The sequence below is a fragment of the Diabrotica undecimpunctata genome, chromosome 8 (genome assembly GCF_040954645.1).
Source record: "Diabrotica undecimpunctata isolate CICGRU chromosome 8, icDiaUnde3, whole genome shotgun sequence".
NCBI lineage: Eukaryota > Metazoa > Arthropoda > Insecta > Coleoptera > Chrysomelidae > Diabrotica > Diabrotica undecimpunctata.
In genome coordinates, this window is record NC_092810.1 from 105,202,958 (window position 1) to 105,227,164 (window position 24,207).

General features: G+C 34.1%; 1 protein-coding gene across 1 annotated transcript in view; it reads left to right on the forward strand.

Annotated features, from left to right (window-relative positions):
• The window catches only part of LOC140447813 (sodium/potassium/calcium exchanger Nckx30C-like), a 380,564-nt gene that overhangs the window by 248,641 nt on the left and 107,716 nt on the right, over positions 1 to 24,207 (forward strand). The window contains exon 3 of the mRNA XM_072540686.1: positions 15,887 to 16,101. Within this exon, the coding sequence (XP_072396787.1) occupies positions 15,887 to 16,101 (215 nt within the window). The remainder of the gene's footprint in view (positions 1 to 15,886; positions 16,102 to 24,207) is intronic.

The following is a 24,207-nucleotide window of genomic DNA, read 5'->3' on the forward strand; positions in this document are numbered from 1 at the left end:
GACTGTATAGCGTTTTATTAACAAGTGAACCCAGATAAACAAAATCAATGATACCCTCAATTTGTCCTTGTTCTATTTGCAGCATTCTATTCTGTATTGGCTACATAGTGCGCATATACTTGATTTTATTACTATCTTCATATCCTACGCTGCCATTTTTAGTGTTTGTATGCTTCCACGATGCTCATTTGTGTTCGGTCAATAATATCTACATTAATGGGGTATGCAAGAATATGCGGGCTTTTGTTATAATTAGTATCTGTGTTATTAATATGGGAGGATCTAATAACTTTTTCTAATGCAATTTTGAATAACACACACGATATTACACCTTCTTGTCTAAGTCCTTCATTAGCTTTAAATGCTGAGCACAGATTTATCTGTATATTTACTTGACACATCACCTTCTCCATTGTTAACTTCACGAGGTCGAGCATATGATTTGGTGTTCGCAGTTCTTACATGAGTTTTTTTTTATTTATTGTGTAGTAAGCACCCTTAAAGTCCAAAAACAGATAACGCGTTTCTATGTTTAGGTCTCTTGTTTACTTTAGTATTTGCTCCAGCGTGGAAATCTGATAAGTAGTTGTTTAATAAGCTATAAAACCGGTTTGGTATTTTTCAATTAACTTTTCTGCAAACGCTTTTAGGCAAAGAAGGATGAAAATTAAATTCAGTACTTCACGAAATTAGCAAGCATTCATTCTCCAGGTAATCAGCTTTTAGACAAAGATGCTAAGCAGACCGACAAATGTTAATACTTAAACCAAATTGAAACAAATATCACAAATTATTACTCCAGACTGAATTTATTTAGCGTTGGTGATAGTGAATTTGATCTTAGGCTTTTTGAAAAGATACTTGAAATTGTAGAAATGTACGTGGATTTAAGTAAACATACTCATTTGCAACCTCAACATCAAAATATAATATTTTCAAAATTCTGTGTGAATATTAAACTTGGATGTTGTATATCCAAGATACGATATATTCCAAGATACGGCCTTAATCAAGAACATGAAACCTTGTACGGACGGTTATCTTTTCTATCCCTACTTATGCTACAGAAACTTGGACCGTCAAAAAGTCCGACTCACGACATATGAAATGTGGGCATTTCATAGAATAATACGCGTACTCTGGATATCACACCGCACAAATACCTCAATATTAACAGAACTCGACATTAACACTAGGCTTACCACAATCGTTAACCAAAATATATTAAGGTATTTTGGACACATAGACAGAAGAAAGAAAGGAATGGAGAGATTGGTAGTTGAAGGCAAAGTAGATGTTGAAAGAACCCGAAGAAGATCGGCACTTTAATGGTCAGACCAAATAAGGAGCATCACCCGTTACTCTCTGTCTGATGCAGCACATCAGGTCTAGGAGAGAGGAGAATTATTAGTAACCATACGTCAAATATAACGTCACCACATTCAGTAGGAAAACTAGGGTTTGATGGAGTTCTAAATACTTGCATAAATAAACTACCTCTAAAAGAAAAATAAATAAAGGAATAGCATGTATATGCAAGATTAGTCAGAATCTAAGACTGGCTGTAATTGGTCATGTGATCCCACGAAACAATGAAAGAAGATTAAATAGAAATGGATAAGAATGTGGGTAAATAGAGAAAATTCATGAAAAATTACAAGAATGTCTTTCTATAATTATTCTTTCTTTGTTGTCAGCTAGAGTGGGTATATTATATTTTTTGTTATTATTGGAATGAAAGAAATGGAATGACATATATTGAAATAAATAGGAAATGAAATAGTTTGACATCGAATGAAAAAGAGAACGGAAATAATAAAAACAATAAAAGTTCAAAAGTTAAAATATTTCGCCCATTTAATGAGACATCCACATTCTACATCTCATAATCCAGGGCAATATCGCCAAAAGAAGAGGTTCAGACCGAAGAAGAACATCATGGCTCCGAAATCTCCGAGAGTGGTATCAATGTACATCTTGTTTTTGTCACGAGTTGTCGTAAATAATGTTTTGTTGGCAATATGATTGCCAACGTTCGACAATCGGACAGGGTACTGAAGAAGAGAATAATATTAGAGGTTTTTTTTAATTTTTTGTAAAGGTTAAATGTATCATGTTTGTAGTGTAGGTTTTCTATTTCGTCACATATTTCATATATCAATTTTTCTTTTACTTCTTTGATTTTTGAACCTATCCATTTTTCTGTTTCTTACTATTCGTATTCTTAATTTTTTTTCTTTGTACTCCAACTACGGTATTTTTTATAGTTTGCATTAAATTTTCTAGTTCAGTTTTCTGTTATGTTTGTTTTTTTCAGCTCTTCATTGCGTTTGGTTGCTACTTTTTATTTATCAGCCTCGTTTAGAAGTATTTCAATATTGCACTTCTTTGGTTTGTTTCGGCGTATTTGTTATTGTCTGAGATTAACAACGAATGGATTGTGGTCTGATCCTTTGTCCATACCTGGGTAGGTTTGTGCACTTTAGATACTTGATTTAAATTTATGATTAATCGAAGCAAAATCAATTTGATTATAACCTTTTGACTATTGCCTTGAAGTGATTTCTATGTATAGATTCTATGTATAGATGTATAGAGTTAATGTGGTGTTTATTGAGGCTTTTTGTTATATCGGCTACTCCTGCATAAAATTCTTTTACCTGATTCTCTTCTTTGTCTGCTGTTGGTAAATATACTTGTACTAGGTTGAGTATAGTGTTTTTACATTTAAATTTTAGTAGCGCTCTCCTTTCGAAATAGGGGATAAAGTTTTCTAAAGATTTATCAAAGTTTTTGTGTACGATAAATGCGAAGCCATATTGTTGAGGAGTGTTATTTTCTTCTCCAGAGAAGTAACAAACATGGTCATCACTTTCTTCTCTTCATGTACCGGACCATCTTACTTCACTCAATCCTAATATTTCAATAGTAGTCCTGCTCATTCCTTGAATTACATTATATACCTTTCCTGCTCTTGGTAGGCTTCGAAAATTCGATGTTCAAATTTTTTTTATTATAGAAAATCCGAAGATTCTTCGCACTTCTGCTAAATTTAAGATGAGTTGGTACTCAGGGCCATTGTTGATATTACTGGCCATGATGAATGATTTTTTTAAGATACCCATAAAGATTCTTTAAGGCAGTAGTTTCTTCTTGCTTTTTGCATTCTGATGCAGTTGATCTTATTGGTTCTTCCACCTTAAGAGTTGATTTTTCCACTCAATGAGTGCAGAGAGTGCCTTCCCACTTAAAAACAATTTTTTATGTTCTCAAGGAAGCTGTCGGTAGATTTAAGGGAGACGATTAATACCGATGGTCGTATGGTAATTTCACCATATCTGGGTACCCTTACTTAGTGTAGCCTTCAGACCAATACAGTTATCCGGCGTGTGACACGTGGAGCCTTAAGTAAGAGTTGGGTATCTTATGAAAACAAGTTACCAAAAAACATCTCCCGTCTATGACGCTCGATGTGGCCGTTCTAATAAAAGGTACTACCTCTATAATACAACCCTATCTCTTACTGGTAGAGACTATTAAGTTACTCCAAAACATATGGTACTCATATACTAGACCCGTATAACTGGTTCAGGGTTCAGAAATTCTAAAATAGGTATTAGGAATAAATTAAAGATGTCCAATAAGCCAATTAACTGCAGTATGACCGGTTTATCAAAAACAACTTGTGTATTGTTTAAAATTTTGAGAGAATTGGATGTAATCTGTTTAAAAGTAGATTTTTAAGAAATTCTGAAATCATTAAGAGTAGTCTATAAGACTTGATTGGGAAAATACGATAATCGGTAAAACTTTTCACAAGAGTAAACTATAGAGGTAACTAGTTATGACAATTGAATAACGTATTTAAGTAGTATTAAAGAGTTTTTTAAGAATTTTTGAGGTAATCGAGTTATATCCTTTTGATATTAGATTAGAACTTTTTTAAATTCAGTTCTATTTCTATCCTCTAATAAACTTATAACCAGTATTTTTTCCAAGGTACTTGAAGCTAATATGAATATTCTAAAAACAGTTGAATACCGTTTGTCATATCAAGATTGTTTTCTCGACCATGAACTACTTAAATGGGAGCGTTCGGTAGCTAATGTCCATTTAGCTTCCATGTTACCCTACCAAGACAGTACTCTTCCGTTGGTAATGAGTGTTTTTAGGTAGTCCTGAATACTAACATTTTTAAGTGTGCGGTAGCTTAATGTTATCTATTGTTTAACTGCTTTATAGATTTCACTGTTTTCAGATGTATTTTATGTCCACTAAGTTGTCGAAATTCGACCCAATCTGTCTATTTAATAATAACAAACTCATAGATCTGATAGTTAATATACACTGATACATATGTAAAGTATTGTATCGTAAAATATATCTATACCTTTATATGCTCCCATTCAACTTCTAAAATTCCCCTCCAAAGGTCCCAAAAATTTGTAAAATCGACGTCCTTACTGCATATTATTTTTTCTAGTGTGCTATATACTTTTACAACATTCATATTTGCTAAATTTAAAACTCTGTAGCAGAGAAGCAAGTGGTCTTAGATCCATATTTGTTTAACGAATTATATTTGTACTTATACTCTAAAGAAACTCAAAATTTGGTTTATTATTTATAAAATATACTTAAACTAATTAAAAAATTAATACTTTAAATTTAAAATATACGAGTGCAAGAATGTCACTATAAAATTAAAAATGTACCTAATAATTTTTAAAAATTTTGGTTTACCTTTTATGAGATGGATTTTTACTTAATTTTTAGGATACTTGAGATAAAACCACTCATCTGAAAAAAAATATTGTTTTATAATAACTTTCATGCATACCAATTCATTTTTGCATGTATTTAGGAAAATTTTTAAAATCACTTAATACTTTCCGAATGAGGTTTCTCAAAACATACATTTAAAACCTATTAGCCAATTCATGCACCCCGTTCGCAGTTAAAGAACTATCACTATAAAAACAAGATGACACCTAAATATTGTTAGAAATTTTCAGTTTACCTTTATATCAATATATAAGACATATATATATATATATATATATATATATATATATATATATATATATTCACAAGAAAATTTTAAAAGCACTAAATTTATTACCAATGGGATATCTCCAAGATTATCTCCATCTTACTTGATCTTTCTTAAACCATTTATATTGCCACATGTGTATTTATTCCTCATGAGACGTTTCTATAGTGGGACGTATGGGCTTACAGCATATCAGTAGGGTGGCAACCTGGCTGTAGCCTCCCTTCTTCTTTATCGGGGCTTGTGACTGAGAATAGTTTTGTTAAACAACTCGATCTACCTAAAAGTATTTCAGGCGGAGCAAGTACATAAAAGATACCCCACAAATATATGATAATTATAGGCGATTTAAATGCCTATTTTGGCGATGACACAATATCAGAAATAGAACAACAAATAAAATACGTAGAGGTCCGATATGTACTTAGCCTCACCGCCCGATGGCGCCACTATCTCAAGAAGAATCTACTATCGTGTAATACATTCTTGTAAATGGCTGTCATAATTTCAGCCGAATCGTAGTTTCGTTTTGACCGCTTCTGAAAGCCGGCATGTCCGCGGATTTTGGAAAAATGGAAAAATAGCAAAATCGGTCGATGATTTGATTCTTGTTTTTGGAAGTAACATCGTAATGCGAAATTAAAGAGCGCTTAAATGTTGTGTACACTGACCCTTATTCTTAGACGGTAACTGTCAAAAAGTCATTTAACGAGTTTCAACGTTCCTTGTACCTCGGTTTTTGATGAACCACGCCTAGGTGTTTCGAAAATGGCTACAGCGGAGGTAACGTGACAAAAATCCACAATCTTGTATAGGCAGACGACGGCCGACTAAAAATGCTTGAGATAGCTGAGACAGTAGGCATCTCAAAAGACCGCATATCTCATATCCTGCATGAAATGTTGGATATCAAAAAGCTGTCGGCGTGATGGGTGCTGCGTTTGCTAACTCTGGACAACAAGCGCAACAGTGCGACCACTTTAGAGCAGTGTTTGACGCTATTTAAGCGCAATTCGAACAAATTTCTACGTCGTTTGAAATAGGAATCCACTTGTACACGCCAAAGACTAAGAAACAGTCGAAACAGTGGATTTCATCCAGCGGACATGCTCCGAAGAAGGCGAAGACCATCCTATCGTACGGAAAGGTACTTTTGCCACCATTTTTGAGATTTACAAATAGTTATCTACATCGACTACCTAAAGAAGGGTAAAAAGGCTACAGCGCTCTACTACGGCAAATTATTGGACCGATTCAATGCCGAATTGCAGTAATAACGACCCTATTTGGCCATACCTCAGCCGGCAAATTAAGCTACAAACTGTTGTCTCATCCACCTTATTCACCAGATTTTGAACCGTGCGACTTTTTTTTTGTTTCCAAGTTTGAAAAAGGCACACACCAGGTAGAAATTAAAGTCGAATGAGTAGATCACCGCCGCTACGGAAGCCTTCTTTGCAGACCCCGAGAGAACGTATTTTTCAGACAGGTTAAAGAAGTTTGAGCATCGCTGGGTCTGGTATATCAGGCTAAAGCGAGACTACGTTAAGATACAAATCGCTAATATTTTAAAAGTTTCTTTTTTCTTTTGTAGGCTATGTACAAAGTCGGACTTGGTGCTCTATATGCTCTACTATATTCCTGCAGCACCAATGATAATAATGAATGATTTTGCCAAGATAAGCGTTTATACCAAATTTTATGAAAAACAAATAATTTGTTATGAGTGCTTGGATTTATATGTCACGTAGTATATTTATTAAAATTGTAAGCATTTGTGGTTCTTTTTGCCTTTATACCATTCCTGCGTAATTGTTTTTCTCATCATCATTCTAGCTTTACAACCCTACGTGGGTCCTAGCCTTTTCAAGAATTTCCCTCCAGTCATCCCTATCCATCGCCTTCCTCCGCTTAATGCGTATTCCCATAGTTCCTATGTCTTCATTGATGTTATCAAGGAACCTTGTTCTGGGTCATAGTCTCTGACCAATGGGTTTGTTAAGCAGCGTTTTTCTAGCTGGGTCAATTTGTTCCATCCGCATTACATGCCCTAAAGGCCTCAGATATCCTATCTTGTTGTACTCTTTCTTTTCTTAATTAAAAATAATTGAACCAAATTTTGACATTGATAAATCAGTCCTTAAAAAATTATTGTACATAGTGTTTAAAAAAACATGTGCATGTGATTGGTGTTATTATAATGTATTCTATGCATGCGGTATTTCTCGGTGATATGTTATGGTATGGTATATTGTAGAATATGTTTTTCTAAATTTAATAAAACACTTTTTAAACTACCAAAAAAAATTGTATACATAGAAATCTCCTAGGATTACATCGAATAGGATAATCCCAAATCAAATTGACTTTGTCCTCATTAGAAAAAGATTTCGGAATTCTGTACTTTCCCTGGAGCAGATATCCGTTAAGATCATAACCCCATAGTAGTCACATTACGAATCAAATTTAAGCTGATTAAAAAACCCACAAAAAGTAAATTAATATTAAGAGATTAAGAGATTACTATTCAAATGGGAATAAGCCACAATTAAAGGTTAAAGTACGTTTATTGACGTTTCAATTTCCACTTCGGAAATCAAGAAAATTTAGGATTTCCGAAGTGGAAATTGAAACGTCAATAAACGTAATTTAACCTTTCATTGTGGCTTATTCCCATTTAAATAGTAATTACTTTAACATGCCACAAGAAAATAGCTTCAGAACGAGATTAAGAGAATTACAAACAAACAAAAAGAAAACTGTAAAAACTCTTACTAAAATTTACATACTGTTCAAGAACTGAATAAAAGTAGCTATAAGATTGATCAGAAATAGAAGAATTTAAACAAACAATAATTAAACAGCAATTAAAAACTTAAAACCAAAGAAAACAAACCATAAAGACTAGATAACTAAATAGATACTACTATTAATGAATAAAAGAAAATCATTCAAAACAAAAAATCCAATTAAATATAATGAAACCGATCGATGAATTTAAAGAAAATAAAAGAAGCTAATAAGATATTGTTACGTGAACAGTGTCAAAAACTGGAAGAAAATGAGAAAAACTATGAATTTTTCACATGCATAAAAAAACGGGTGTGGCAGTCCAGTGAGACTGCCGGTAGAAGTTATACTTCTATACACGCGTTCGCCGTTAAAAATTTATATAGGAGTCAATCTGCACAATCATTACATGTGTAATGTTATAGGTAAGAGAGAGCAGAAAGAGAAAAATAATTAGTTATATAGGTATATGGTGCATCGTTTGCTGTATAAAAATATTTGACCTGTAATAGGAATATGGTAAATGAAGGATTGTATCAATATTTTAATGAAAATATATATTTTTATTTTTATATATGTATAAAAGGAGTTGAATGCAAAGAAAATTTTACACATACTCTGCAGTAAAATTCATTATTTATTTTGTTATTAATATAAAAATTACAATACAATAAATACACTGCAACATAATTCAATATAATAATACAATATAAATTAAAATTTAATATTCATAAGTATTTAAAACTGCCAATATACATAACTTACTTTACGAAGATAAAAATAAAAAACCAACAACTCGGATTATGTTGTAAATTTTCATTTTATTTTAAAATTAATGTTTTTTGCGTATATTACATATATTTAATAAGATTAACGTGAGGTTTTTAAATATTTCAAAAATAAAAAAGGAAATTCATAATTGGGATTCGAACTCACAACCACCAGCGTATGAACCAAACACGTAAAGGATTTGCCAATTAGACATGACACTAACGGATATCAAAATTGACAGTTCTCGGTAAAACAGTGATTATTTCGATTATTTTGAAATACAAAAGCCTAAAATAATTATAAACGTTTAATTTTAAATAATACAACATATCACATAAATATTAATATTAATACATATTATATTATATATTATATTATATATAGATATATATATATATATATATATATATATATATATATATATATACAATATTATATATATAATATATATAATATTAAATACAAAAGGAACATTTTTATTCTCGAGAGAGGAAGAGAGAGAAAATATAACTTCTGTCTCTCTCTTACTCATTATCTTACATATGTAATGGTTTCACAGATTCACTCTCATGCAAATTTCCAACGCCGACCGTGCGTATAGAAGTATAACTTCAAAAATTAAAGAAAAAACAGGAATGAGAAAAATAAACTAGGCAACTCGGAGATCACAGTAGTGCGCTTATAACAGATATAAACCAGAAAATGCAAATAGGACGCAATATATAACGGCTTTTTGAAGACAAAGAGAAAACAAAAGCACCAAAAGAATTTAAAGATGATACTGGGCCTGACATTATACGAGAATAAATCGAATATGCAATGAAACGAGTTAAAAGGGGTAAATCTCCCGGTCCTGTTGAAGTTTCCATCGAATTACTCAAAATTGTGGATACTGATTCTATTGACCTTCTTTTAGATCTATTTAATGCCATATAAAAATAGATATAATACCTGAAGAATGACCCCAATCGACTTGGAATGAATATCGTACCATAGCCCTAATGAGTCATGTCTTGAAATTGTCTTTAAAAGTAATTAACAATAGAATACATAAGAAATTAGATGCAGGCATAAGTAATACATAAATGGGATTTAGGAAAGGTCTGGGAATACGGGATACACTGTTTGAAGTGAGTATTCTTTGGCAGAGATGTCTAGATATGAATCAGAAAGTATATGCCTGTTTCATTGATTTTGAGAACCAGATTTGTCGTAGGGTACGCCAAAAATGTATCATGTTACCATTGTTGTTTAACTTATACATAGAAGCCATCTCAGAATTAGCGTTGAACGAATTCAATGAGAGGCACTATTTTCTTTCAACGTGCTGACCCAAAGATGTTTGGATGTTAATCGAGATCTTTATGTATGCTTTATAGACTACAACAAGGTATTCGATAAGGTAAAACATGACCGACTTATAGAAGTACTCAAAAACAAAAATCTGGATGTGAGGGATGTAACATTGATATCAAATTTATCTACAGCCAACGATCAAATGTGAAAATTGAAAGAGAAGTGTCAGAAGTGGAGATAAGGAGAGGGGTCAGGCAAGGTTGCTTACTGTCGCCGTTATTGTTTAATGCTTATTCTGAACAAATCATACAAGAAGCTTGGTAAACGAGACAGTCGGTATAAAAGTAAACGGAAGTTTAATTAATAACATTAGGCATGCCGACGATACAGTCATAATAGCCGACAACTTGGAAAACTTAGAAATAATAATAAACAAAATATTCAGATATAGTGGAGAATACGGACTCTCTTAACATCAAAAAAAACCAAATTCATGAATATTAGCAAGAACAACAATACAAACGAAATATTAATGGTAGGCAGCCACCAGATTGAGAGAGTAAAAAGACATACTTACTTGGGAACGATAATCACAGAAAATAACGATTATACTGCAGAAATAAGAGTCAGAATTGAAAAATCACGTGCCAACTTCGTGACAATGAAAAATATTTGAGCTGAATCATGAACATCAAACCGGAATACAATAAATCGGAATGCGATAGTGTTAAGGAGAATAAGCAGAGAGAGGAAAATGGAAAATACAAATACAATAAAAGAAAGGAAATTGCAATATCTCGGACATGTGATAAGAGGCGAAAGATACAACCTCTTGAGACTCATAATTCAAGGAAAAGTAGAGGGTAGGAGAAGCGTAGGAAGAAGACTCGTTTCCTGGTTAAAGAACCTGAGAGAGTGGTTTGGTTGCAGCTCAAGGCAATTGTTCAGAGCAGCTGCCTCGAAGGTCAGAATAGCCATGATGATTGCCAACCTTCGTCGCGGAGATGGCACTTAAAGCAGAAGAAGAATAAAATAAGTGCATTATAATCAATGGTGAGCCACTTAATAACACAATATATTCTGACGATATCGTAATTGCGGGAACACTAGAAACACTGCAACAACTTGCTCAACATCATATAGATTGCAAGGATTATGTACAAAAAATAAATTTGAAGAAAACCAATTTAATTGTATTTCCAAAAGCACAAAATATCAAAGTTACGCTAGTACTAGATAATACAGAAATTTAACAAATATCTTGAAGCCTTCCTTGTACAAATACCGTAAAGTATGGATCACACAAGATACTGATTAAACAAATGAAATAAGATGCCGTATTAAAATTGCAGTTGAGTATAAGTTGTAACTTATAGTTGTTATAAGAGTACTGGCGTAAAGTCATGTAAAGGTAATGGATTTTGACAAAAACTATGAGTCATGCCGATGCAGTACACAAGTTTACCTGTTATTTACAAGGTCAAAGCTCTTGTCAGAATCCATTACCTATAGTTATAAATATTCTGTTTTCAAAATCATATGAATGAAAGAGAGACTTACGCCAGTGGCTACAGATATTGTACGTATATCAGCGCAATATCAATAGCAACGTGGGTTTAAATTTCCTTCTCTAGTATTAAGTACCAAGTTTTAGGCAAAATGTACTTTTCATATACAATTCTAAGAAATTTGTCTGCGCATAAAACTATATAGTTTTGAACTTTTCTGATTCTACCATTATCGAATTAATTTTTTTAAATGTCAATGTCATGTATGTGCTGCAATCGTGGTGCAATTAGAAAGGCAAAAATTGATAACAATGGGACCCATTTGACTGTTTGTCAAAATAAACCGACGAATTGCCTGGTTTTGCATTAGTGTTGGCAGAGATTACGTACAATAGTAAATTAGATTAAAGTGCAGATTTTTATGTAAAGATATTAAAAGGAAACTATGTTTCTTTGTATTTTATTTCAAAAAAATACTTATATCTCAACAGTACCATCAATAAAAAGTATTCATTAAATATTTTAATTATTAATAATTGTTAAAAAATAACAAACAATTGACAAAAACTAAGAGGGTAAAGCATCTCAAATAACATAAATCCATTCATGGTATTAAAAATTAAATGCAAAAAAATGTTTAAATCACGGTACTAATCTACGACACTTCACATGTTTTGTTCTGTAGTTTTGTATGCAACTTTTGTATTTTGTATGAAAATTATTTATTTATTAAAAACTGTATGTGACATTATATTAAAATTAGATGCAATGTTATGCGATTATTAACCGGTTTACATTTTGACACAAGAACAATCTGTTTCACGTAACATTTATGTTGGTTTTGTTTTTATAATAAACTACTATATTTTACCACAATAACCACACTTTTAATTACATATTCTTCATATTTATTTATATTCAAGGATAAAGCAATTTTAATCCTATAACATGTAGTGGTTATTCTTAAAGAGTTAGGTTAATTCAATATGAGTAGTCGCTTAACCCCCCTTCCACTCGACCTAAGAGGTCTATTGTGGCTCATCCCTAGGTTTAAGTTGTCCCGGCAGCCCAGCCTTTTTATTAAAGTCTATTATGGCTTAAGGCCATACTTCCACGTCGTAGGGCTCGCGTCTATTCGCGTCTATAATGTTTAAACAGGCCATGCACGTTCCGATTTTCAGTCCGATTAGTGGTCCAACTTCGGTAATTGGATCTGAAATCGGACCGTGAGTGGGCTGGTTGGAATAATTTTACAACTAGTGGTACGAGTCGGAACATCTAGAGAGACGACTTGAAGGTCCGACTTCCGACGAAGTGGGAGCGTGAATGGTGAAGTTGGAAGTCGGATCACAGGTCAGATCGAAAATTTCCTCAGTCAGTTGACCTTCGGCACCTGTTACGTATGAGATTTCTATGAATTACTTTACGCAAATATCCCTAGTTCGTAAATATTTAACAAAAAATAAACTTTCAATTGCACGAAAATATCCCGTATTAAAATACACGATTGTTCATCATCATCCCTTTTTTGTTAGAGCAAATCATTTTCCTTTCTGTAGATCTATTTCGGACACTTTTACACAGGTACAATTTCCAACACTCCGGATTGGCTACAGAAGATTTATCACCAACAAAAATTAAATTAGAGTTGTACTGAAATTAGAAAATAACTCAATTGCACAAAAAAATATTATAGCCCTGCTAGTTTCTGGTATCACTTTTTCCAATAGTTGTGGAGATATTTTACAGCTGAACTTCAGATCCTGAAATGACCTTCTAGTGACCAGAAAGCGTAGAGTTGCTACAAGGCGTTGTTCAGTATTGACACATTCACGCATGATGGTTTTTTTTTGGAAATGAGTAGACTAACTTTTTCCAGCAACAGCGAAAAAGTGAAGTTGTCCATTCTGAGGTAGGTTTTGTAATCACCCTCATTAATGACGTTGAGCAATTTCGTGTCACAATAGTTGACACGATCAACAAATAATTTCTTCATCCAACATTTTTTTTTCTTTTTTTTGGTTAAGCGTTTTGGTTTACTCATTATATTTTTTGGTTAAGCGATGTACACCGTCGTGAAACCAAACCAGAACTGAAGTTGGACTGCAAGTTGTATAGAAAGTCGAGCGTGAGTGTGAAGAATATCCAATTAGTAGTCCTACTAAGTGGGACCGCAAGTCGGAACGTGAATGCCCAGCTTTATAAATGTATTGAGACTTATTCTATCCAACCCTGGGCAGTTGCATAGAATGTGTTCCATCGTCTCATACTGTAATCCGTAATTCGCACTTTTTGTCAGTTCGATTTCGTTTATGTGTCCCTTGACGCGACAGTATCCTGTTGGGAGATCTACGATAATTAGCATATAAATCCTATTTATATCTAGTAAATCATTAGGTCTCTTTTTTAAAGCTTTATGTATAAAAGCCTTCTAATTTTTGAGGCCTGTGTATCTGAGAACGAGTGGTTAGGTTACATCCATTCCACCAAGTCCGATATTGTTCTTTTGACTGTGTTTGTTGCTATGCCAACGAAAGGTTTTTTTTTGTCCCTCCTGTGGCAGCTAGGTCCAGTTTTTTGCACCTTTTAATACCATTATGTCCAGGCACCCAGACTAAACTAACTTTGTTATTTTTTCCGACTCGAATTAGATTCTGAAGACGGATTTGAATCCAGTGGCTTTAGAACCACCTGATTATCTGATATAATTTTTATAGATCTGTCCCCGCAATTTTTTTATTCGTTTCTGCTGACATATCTCTATAGCATAGATTTTCGCTTGGAAGATAGTAGAGTGGTTACCTAGGCTTTCCCTCGGCCTTGATTTCCTTCTATATACTCCAGATTTACCTCTGTATATTAAGTCTGTGTACTAGCTTGATCTGCCATTATGAGATTCATTTGATTTGATTTCCATTCGTCCGTTCCTGGAAAGAGGACGGTAAATGGCTTTTCGGAAATTACTTATTTAGATTGAATTGCACCTGACCTTTATAGAGGCGGTTGTGGTAGTCGACATCGCTCCTCTTATGATAAAGCATGATTGTTGTTAAAGCTTATTTAACTTATCTTTGATGGTATTTTGTTGGCATTTAGACCACTTTATTAGTAAGCCATACGTATTTATAGGTCTAGTTAATCATATATAGCTGATTACTATTTTAACCTTTGTTATATAACCTAGTGCTACGCTAGTCCCAAAGACCTTTTTTAACATGGACAATAATATGTCCAATCCTTTTTGTAGTAGGGCAGGTAATATTCCATCCCCTGTAGAATTAAATGGAACAAAGTGTTTATGGTTCACTTTCTCCGGTTTAATGTTTATTGCAAAGATTTCCCAGTATTTTTTACTAAACCATTTGGGTCTTTCTATATTTTCAGATTGAGTCTGCTCATCAATATTTGTTGATCTGGGAAGTGGTTCTATAGTAAAAGCTCTAGCGTTTCTTTTTTAGATCCAGCAAATATGCCATTTAATGGTATTCTGCAGCCTCCTAAGATTATCACTATCTAGTAGCTATACTGGGTACTCAAGGTAGATTATTCCTACCTTGATTTCGCTAGTTGCAGCTTTGTAATTTATCTAGTCGGTTCGGAATCGTTTCATCTGCGAACCATTAGAGTTGCTTACATGTGACCTAATTCTTTTCCAGATGTTTTGGTAGAAGAGGAATTATCCCTTTCTTTCGAAGGTTTTCTTGTTTGTAGTACCTTTTCTAGAGAGTTCTCATAGGAGGTTCCTGATTTCATACGACACTGTAACTGCTTCCGTGCCGCTTCTTTAAGTCTATTTCTAGCTCCCCTGAAGTTAACTTAAGGGGATTCTAGGATCTGTTCTTCTAATACTTTGGAAATGTCTTTTTCAGGGGTACTTTTACCGGTCTTCTTAACATTAATTCTAATTTCATTTTTACTGTTGGTTCCATAATCTTTCCATAATAGCTAGGGAATAAATGTCCACTCGCTCAAGAGCCACGGTTAAGCAAGGAAGGCTAGTTTCAACTAAACTTTGCCTGATATCCGGATGATACCATTTCAGAATAGATATCGTGTGATCATGTATCCTTAAGCACTGTGTCTCATACTTTGAATTACGATATTTGGAAACTTAAAGAGTTTTTTTTCAGTATTATTTGTTTTTGTTTTTATCTACTCACCTTCTTTATTTAACTTCTTATTTTTTTTGTAACTTGTAGTTTTTAAATATTTAAGTCTTTCATCTTTTGACATATTTCACAAGTAGTTACTATACGTTTTCCTACAAATCAGTAAGTGCTGTATATATTTCTGCTGTATTTTATATATTAAAACAATAAAATGGTATTTAAATTAATACTTTTAATTTCTAATTTCAACAATTTAGGCTAACAGTTTTTAATAAATAAAGTTAATTAATGTATTTTCCTTTTTTGTGTATTCTATCGACAAGTCAAAGCGGCTTTTATGCGTCAACAATATGTTTTAGGAAAAGTGGACGAAAAGGCAACACAACTACACGCTATCGCCTCCCTAAAAGTACTTTTAGATGCCACCAAACCCCAAAATGGCGCAACAACGACATCTGCTGCCAACCATGTTAATTTAGCTACAAAGCAAGAGACAATGCTTGTGCCATCTTCAGGAGTAGCAGATATGCCTAATGGCGTGGCTAATGTCTTGACTGACATCAATTTGGATGCGGTAAGTGATGCGTTTTTTTTTAATACATGTTATTTTTGTGTAGAAATTCTTTTTAGATTCTTTATTTTTTTCGACAGTCAGATCCGTCCTACGCAATTATAATCTCTATACACAAAAAACTAATTTTTATACTCGTATACTAGCAATACGTCTAATAAAATATCTATTTCTCTTTTAACCCTTTGAAGCCCGATTTTTATTAAATTAAAATAAAAACAGAATTATTGTGAAATTTATTTATTTTAGTATATTCTTAAAATAAATTCAGTCCAAATATACAATGCTGATCCTGAAGTATATCCCGCAGGATGTGGTATTCCCAAGATATCAGCAGGAACATAGCGTAACAAAAAATTAAATGAAAAATAAAAGCCAGATAGCACTCTTTCTTCTTATTCTTCCTATTGTTTTGCATGGGACGTTGCAAAACAATTTTTTTTGTCGTGTTTAAGACAAAGTTCGACATTGCAAGATGAACATTTTCACTGTGTTCTGCTAACATTTGTTGTCGTGCTGCAGTTGAGATATCTCAAAGAAGTAGTTCTTTGGGGCATATGAGAAGACTTTGAATGGCTCAGTTCGAAGGGAATATATCTTTTTGAATTTACTTACTACTTTTTTTGCTAATGGTCTTCCCCTATTTAATTGTTCTGGAGCTCCAATAAGGCCTCTTATCACAGAGAGCCGAAATTCTTTCAAAGACATACTTTTGGACTGACTTCCAAGTTAAAATAGAATGAATGCGTTTACGACGCAAGCATCCACAAAATAAAAAAATATTCTATGTCACCACTTGTGTGATTTACAATTCACCTCATAAAGACTTTTCAGCATGTTAAATTTGTAAGCATACCCGATAATATGTGAGTTGTAGAGCAATACCATTTGTGGACATGAAACCTTATTCAGAGTAGCGTCTTTTTGTCTTTTCTTTACAACTTCGTTTGTTGCTGGATTTTGGTGATTTTCTAAAAGAATCACACTTCTCTGAAATCAATAGCGTTGAAATAGTTGTCAAAGAACACTTGATGAAGTTTATTTGCTAAGACCCTTGGTAGATCCTGTACGACTCGTTGGCCTAAGTTTTTTTCGGTGGAATTTCCCACTATACCGGTATATGTCTGGAACTCTCACATGAATCAGCTTGAATCTGCTCTAACCCATACTTTGTAGTCACGTTTTATAGGTTTATTGGGCATGTACTGTCGGACATATTAATAATGTACAAAATAATCTTTGTAACTGGACATTTCCTTTATACCCATTAATAAATTTACTCCAAGAAACGTAATATAGATTGCTTTCAAATACAATTAATTGAATTAGATCCTCAGGAAATAGTTTCAAAAACACATCTGTGGGGTTCTCTGCAGAATTTGGAATCTTTGGGCCTGTATTTTCAATAAATTGATTTGTTTGTGTTAGATAACTTTCATTTTGGTTCCAAAATATAGAGTTATATTGCTTTGGTAGCCGTATTGCTAGCGCTACATCATCTCTACTATCCGATTCCGATCCTTGATTATTTGAAATATTGGCTGTTTCATCTTTATGGTTAATTTGGTCCTTAAACACGATGTTCATATTTCCAATATCAAAGACATCCTCATTATTTGGTTGCTGAAATTCATCAACATCCAATTCATCACCTAAGAAGCTTTTAATATCAGATACAATTGACTCCTGGTCACTTGGAATTGCATTTAATAAGGCGTCAACATCGTTTTGGGACATATTTTCCAAATGTCTGAAGCTCCACTTTTGATTTTGCATATTGGCAGAATTCATATAGGAAGCGTCCTGTGGTCGTGACAGAATACCACATAAAATACAGTGATCTACAAAAAAATTGAAATGTCTTCATGCAAGTAACAGTACTTAGTGTGAAACAGACTTCAAAAATATCACGTACTCGTAATTTTTGTAATTAATAATAATTGAATAAACAAGAAAACAATTAAAATATGTCGCTTTGTCAACACGAAACGTCCGCTTCAAATGTGTACTTGACTAATTATGTTATTAAGTCAAAGCGATTCAATCAAAACGGTTCTAAACTGCTTATACACTTAAAATATAATATAGGCAACCACTTTTCCACACTGATATGACTGTAAAACTGCTGGAAAGTTTAAAAGAAATGTTTGTAAAGGTAAAGAAATGCTTTTCACTATACTTTATTTGGAAAGTCAGCAAACTGTTGCCTAACATAATATTGGTCATAGGGGGATCACACGGTCACCTTCGCCTATCACCTAAGTTTCATATTTTATGATTTGTACCTTTTCGATTTCTCAGTGTTTCATATTTCTTGCTGCTTTTATGAGATTTGGTGGTATTTCTATTATATAAAACAAATATAAAAAATCCGCAATCCGTTTTACATTGCTAGCATACGGTCGCCCATTAGATTCTAGCATATTACAAAAGTTGACTGTTTATATCATGTAATCTAGGCATTTCTTACTCTGTATACTTCTTGCTATTTCGTTCAATCCGATCGAAACCTATATCTCTGTCCTACAAATGTAATCCCTTAGAAGTCTTGTGGCCTCGTTGATAACCATACCCGTGACAACCAAACAATAACAAATTTATATTGGATTAGGCAGTCAAAATAAAAATCCAGGATCAACTCTCAGAAGAGAAAGGTATTCTTAGCAAATAAGACAGAGGTGTACATGATAACTGCTGCTATATAACATATACTGTGAAGAAACTCAAATATATTTTAGGAGATTATAAAGATGGCATGAATATAAGTACAGAAATTAGTAATAACCTTAGCAGATATATTATAACGTGAACAAATCCCCTTCGTTGGCTCAGTGAAGATGTTCGTTCAGTTGTAATGGAAACACCAAATAATAGTAGCAGAGTTTATTGTAGAGACGTACACTATGGGTGTAGACCCGGGATAACTTTGAGTATAGACTGATGAAGTTGATCGTTGAAGACTATCAAGTTCGTTGAGTGAATATTGATTGAATGCTTCTCTAGGCAAGAGATCTTAGTTTTATATAAACTTTAATTGGGTCAATATTTTCGCGGACCTCGCGTGACATGTGTATTTAATTTATGTAAATAGTTTAACTTTGTCAGCACTTTTGACTGATGTCCAAATTATATTATTGATAATTGACCAAATGTGTATGTAACCTAATTAACTACGTGTGTGTATTTAATAACAAATAGATTCATTCGGTCTACTGGGTGATAAAATTATACTGTCCAATTTCGGATATGAATTCTAAAGATTTGATATTGGACATACTGCGGAATCGGGCAATCTGGCCCAAGTGTCAATACTCAAAGTTTACATATAAGTATTACATAACATAGTAAAATTCAAACATGATAAATTATAAATAGTTTAAGAATAATCAACAATCTTCCAACCGTACCCTAGCTATCAATGTCCGACTCTATCTCTAGATTAAAATTAGGGCAATTGGATGAAAATGTGGAAAGTGGGATGTCAACTTGGGAAGTCGACGGTACATTGTTGTGCCGATTACTAACTAATACAGGTACTTCCTGTTCGTTAGTCTGAGTTTGTGGATTCCCTGAACGACATAGTCGTGCAACAGGACGGTACTTCCATAACGTGAGTATCCCAATTATTACCATTATAGTAATGATCCCGGTGGCCACAAAATAATGCCAATTAGATTCGTGATTCGATCGCCACTGCGTATGCGTCATTTCTTGTTCCAGACTCTCCTCCTCAAGTAACACATGACGTAGCTCTCCTCCTGGTATGTCGAGGTAGGTGTTTAGAGGCGTGTTAAACTTGCGGGGTGTCCTCGCCACCAGTTGGGCCACGGAAGTGATTGGCGACTTCAGGTAACTCGTCACTGCTCTGTCCACCCCACTGCTAGTGGGGAGTAATGTAATATTTTTCGTTTGGGCGATACATTTGGGTGAAAGCTTCAGGAATGTGACTCGTTCCAGTACTCTTTCGTTCCGATTTCCATCGCAAATAATGGATATGTGTATCGTGACTGGCGTGATAACTAGCCAGAGGTTGGGAGTACCCATCTTACTCCATTGAGCTGTCTGTATTGTCCTGGCTACCACTGGACATGTGCTATTCTTAGATCGCTCATAAATTTCTTCAAGTATGCAGTTTGGTTGGGTATTCATGTTTCTTATAGCCGTTGGTGAGCACGCTATCTGCGCCTTTGTCAACAGTAAGCATCTTTCTCTATCTTCCGCGGTCAATTCGAAGTAGTGCAGTGTGTTATAATCTACGACCAATTATACTGTCCAATTTCGGATATGAATTCTAAAGATTTGATATTGGACATAACGACTAAACAAACACTGTCACAAATATGGCATCACAATGAACTTGAAGGATGATAAAATTCATGGTTATCTCAAAATATCCATGAGGCAATAGAACATTATATATCAACATATTCAAATAGAAAGAGTAAACAGGTACACTTGATTATGGAAGGTAAAATTGAAGGCAAGAGAGATAGAGGAAGAATAAATAAGTCTTGGTTACGAAATCTGCGGGAATGGTTTAACTTGAGGTGCATATAGCTTTTCAGAGTTACCATAAATAAAGTTAAAATTTCCATTTTAATACCCAGTCTTTGATAGAAGACGAAACTTAAAGAAGTTTAATAATCAGAGCAGATGTAGCTTCTACCAAGCATCTGCAATAACTAATAAAAATCATAACTAAATATTAAAAATTACTTGCTTGAGCTGCAAAGACAAAATAGATAAACTCTATCCAGCAAAGACATTGGCCCATTTCCACATCCGAATATGCTGGCACCTTGATTATATTAATATTTGCATTTTTGATTGCAACGTCAGGTAAAGCTTTCTTACAATCTAGAACCAATGTGAAGCCTAGGTATCTCTACAGACATAAAAGCTACCAGTCTGTCCGATTTAATAGTGGTGATGATCTTGATGAACAGACAAACAGAGTCCTGTCTAAAATCACCTTGGTACAGACTAAATTGAGAAGATCTTTGCATGTAAGACCAATGTACAAAAATTAAGAACTTTAATGACTCAAATCCGGTACCACGATCGTAAAATACAGCTCCCGCTAACTCGTAAGTCCTAGACCCATCTGAACACCAGGAAAGCTCATTTAAACGGTTGTCTAGCAGCAGCCTAGTGTCTCAGAACGCGATCTGTCTTGTTTTTACGTAATGCACAAAACGTGGTTATCCTTTGCGGTGTCGGTAATTGGTATGGGGGTTACTAAAAGCGAGACGAGTCCATAAGTCGCACTGGTTAAAGGGCTGCGATCTTAGTATCCAAAACGAGCTCACGTGGGACCACTCTAGTTTCATTCCACATAACCTCTGTAGGAGGTCTGCCAGCTCAGCATACGTCCAGCTCCAAGTTGGACGTCAGCTTGTTGGGCGTGTCCGCATTGGAGACAATGGCAAATGAGTAGGCTTCTCGGCGGTTACCTGTAAAACTTGCAAGGTCGGTCCCTATACTCACCTAAGTTTACTTGTTCTCCCTGATTGGGACAACAGGCAGATGTTAGTGTAGCAATACAGGGACTACGGGAAGTGAGGAACTCGAGCATATGGCTAGCGTGCCACCCTGATCTGGAGACGGAGTCGTAGGGGCATTGGTTCTGCCAGACCTCCTGCTAGACTTCCTCATGAACGTTGGCCCTACTCAGTATTCGCCCTGCTCTACCGTAACGGGGCTTGTTCAGGGTCGTCAATGTTCAAGGATCCTCGAACTATACCACCCGGGGGAGGCAATCTTTTTCATCTATTCAGGTTGGCACGGATTCCTTGATGGGCAGAGGGTTCTGGCTTTTCTTGGATTTCTTATAATTATAGATGCGTCCTGCTAACACCGAGGCGTCCTAGGCCAAAATATCGAGTAGTGAATAAGAGTATACTTGCTCTTGGAAATGCAATCCAAGTTGGGATACCGTCTTCCAATGCCTGCGGCCTTGAAGTTTTGCCGGATGCGCCGTGTAACTTCCGAGGCAGAATGTGGGATTCCTAAATAAGTTAAAAGTACTCGAGTAGACTGCATTTGTATCCTGAAAAAGACTTCGAATATTTGTGGAATATAGGAGAGCCTATGCGTATTTTCTAAGCCCAGAAATGCTTGGGACAGTGTTATATTAACTAACAATTGACTGTCCGACTACATTAAAATATGAAAAGGAGTCCTTTACTGTACTACTTTTTTAATGTTTAGTACTGTAATGTATATTACAATAAACTTAGTAATATATTGCACTTAACATTATAAAATATTACAAAAAATTGCGAAATTTAAGTTTAAACTAAACACTACATTTATACATATTCGTCTCGGTTAGGTAAAATATTCACATTTATCCTTTATAACCCTAACACTACATTTATACATATTTGTCCCAGTTAGTGACGTGTCTCACAAAACACAATATTACAAAAACAACTTTTCTGCTAGTTGCACACACGATTTAACTAAATTGTGAGCTGAAGTCAGTCTCCCATGAAAATCAGCAGCCTGGAATATATGATTCTAAAACTAACGAGATTAAACATACTTTTTAGATTTTCCGAAACAAAATGGAATAAGTAAGAACAATGGGACGCATTTTATGCATATTTTTTGCACTTTGAACTCGTCCATTATCTCCTCGCTGATATTATAAAAGAAGGTTTATGGCGCGTAATGTATACGGTTAGGGAGCCAAATTTAGTTGATCGATAAAATTTAATTTATTAGTAAATGGATAGCTGGATTAAAGTTAAGATTAGATTTTAGAGATCTAGACTCGTACAAAGATCCCGATCGTCAAAACAAGTACCAAATTAGCTTATTCCAATAAATGATGGATAACTGTGTGGTCTAACTCGCGCAAGTTTGGAAGAATCTTATTATTGATTATGTACAATCATCTTTTGAAAAATAAGTTTATAAAATATGTATTTTAGAACAACCGAAAACATTAGAATAGAAAAAGTGAAAAAAGTGTAAATCTGCATAAAATATAAAAAATCAATATTTTTAAATAAGAATTTAAACCTGATAATCTTCTATTAAACATTATAGAACATATCTGCTTGACGCGGATATCCCAAAAAGCCTTTTCAACTGTATTTATAGCGTATAAATGGTATATATCACTAGTATCACAAGTGAAAAGGACAAAGAAATCTGAAAACGAATACAAGCCAAAAGAGCAGTAGGATGCTGAAATGTAGTATGGTAGAGTTCTGATATTGTAAAACAAAGAAAATATAACCTTTAAAACCTTTGTCAAAAGTAATCTAATCCATGGTGCAGAACACGGGCGTAGCTAGAAGAGTTTCAAACTCCCCCGAAAAGTTAAGATATTCTTCTTCTTCATGTACCATGTTCTTTCAGAACATTGGTTACCATCATAGCTATCTTAATTTTATTCACTGTCACCCTAAATAGCATACTTGTATTAATACTATACCAATATCGCAAAGTTCTTCAACCATGAGGTTCTTCTTTGTCCTGGACTGCGTTTGCCTGCTATTTTTCCTTGCATGATATTTTGTAGCAACCTATATTTGGAACCTCTGATTTTTAAAATTCTTCTATAGCACCACATTTCGAAAGCCTCGAGGCAATTTAGATCGATTTTGTTTACATTCCAGGACTCGACACCATAAATTAAAATAAAGACCGAGAACACCTAGCAGCGAAGTAGGCGGATCCTCAATGCCAATTTTAGGTCTCTGTTATATAACACCTTGGACATCCCTCTAAAAGCCACTCTAGCCTGCTCTATCTAATTTTGCCGTGACTTTCTGGGTTACAATTTAATTGCTGTCCAAGGTAAACGATTTTATCAACTTGCTCAAGTTTGGTATTATTTACATATATAGACGGTTTTATTTGCTGTTGTTTACTTATTACGAGTATTTTGGTTTTCTGTATGTTCAGATCCAGACCTGCCTCCCTACAACTCTCAACGACACTATCAAGTAGTGTTTGCAGATCTTCTTGACTAGAAGCTAGGAGTACTGTATCGTCCGCATATCGCAAATTATTATCACCATTCACAAGTATTCCTTCTTGTTTTTCAGAAAGATATTAACAGTTAAGATATTAAAATTTATTAAATTAAAAGCT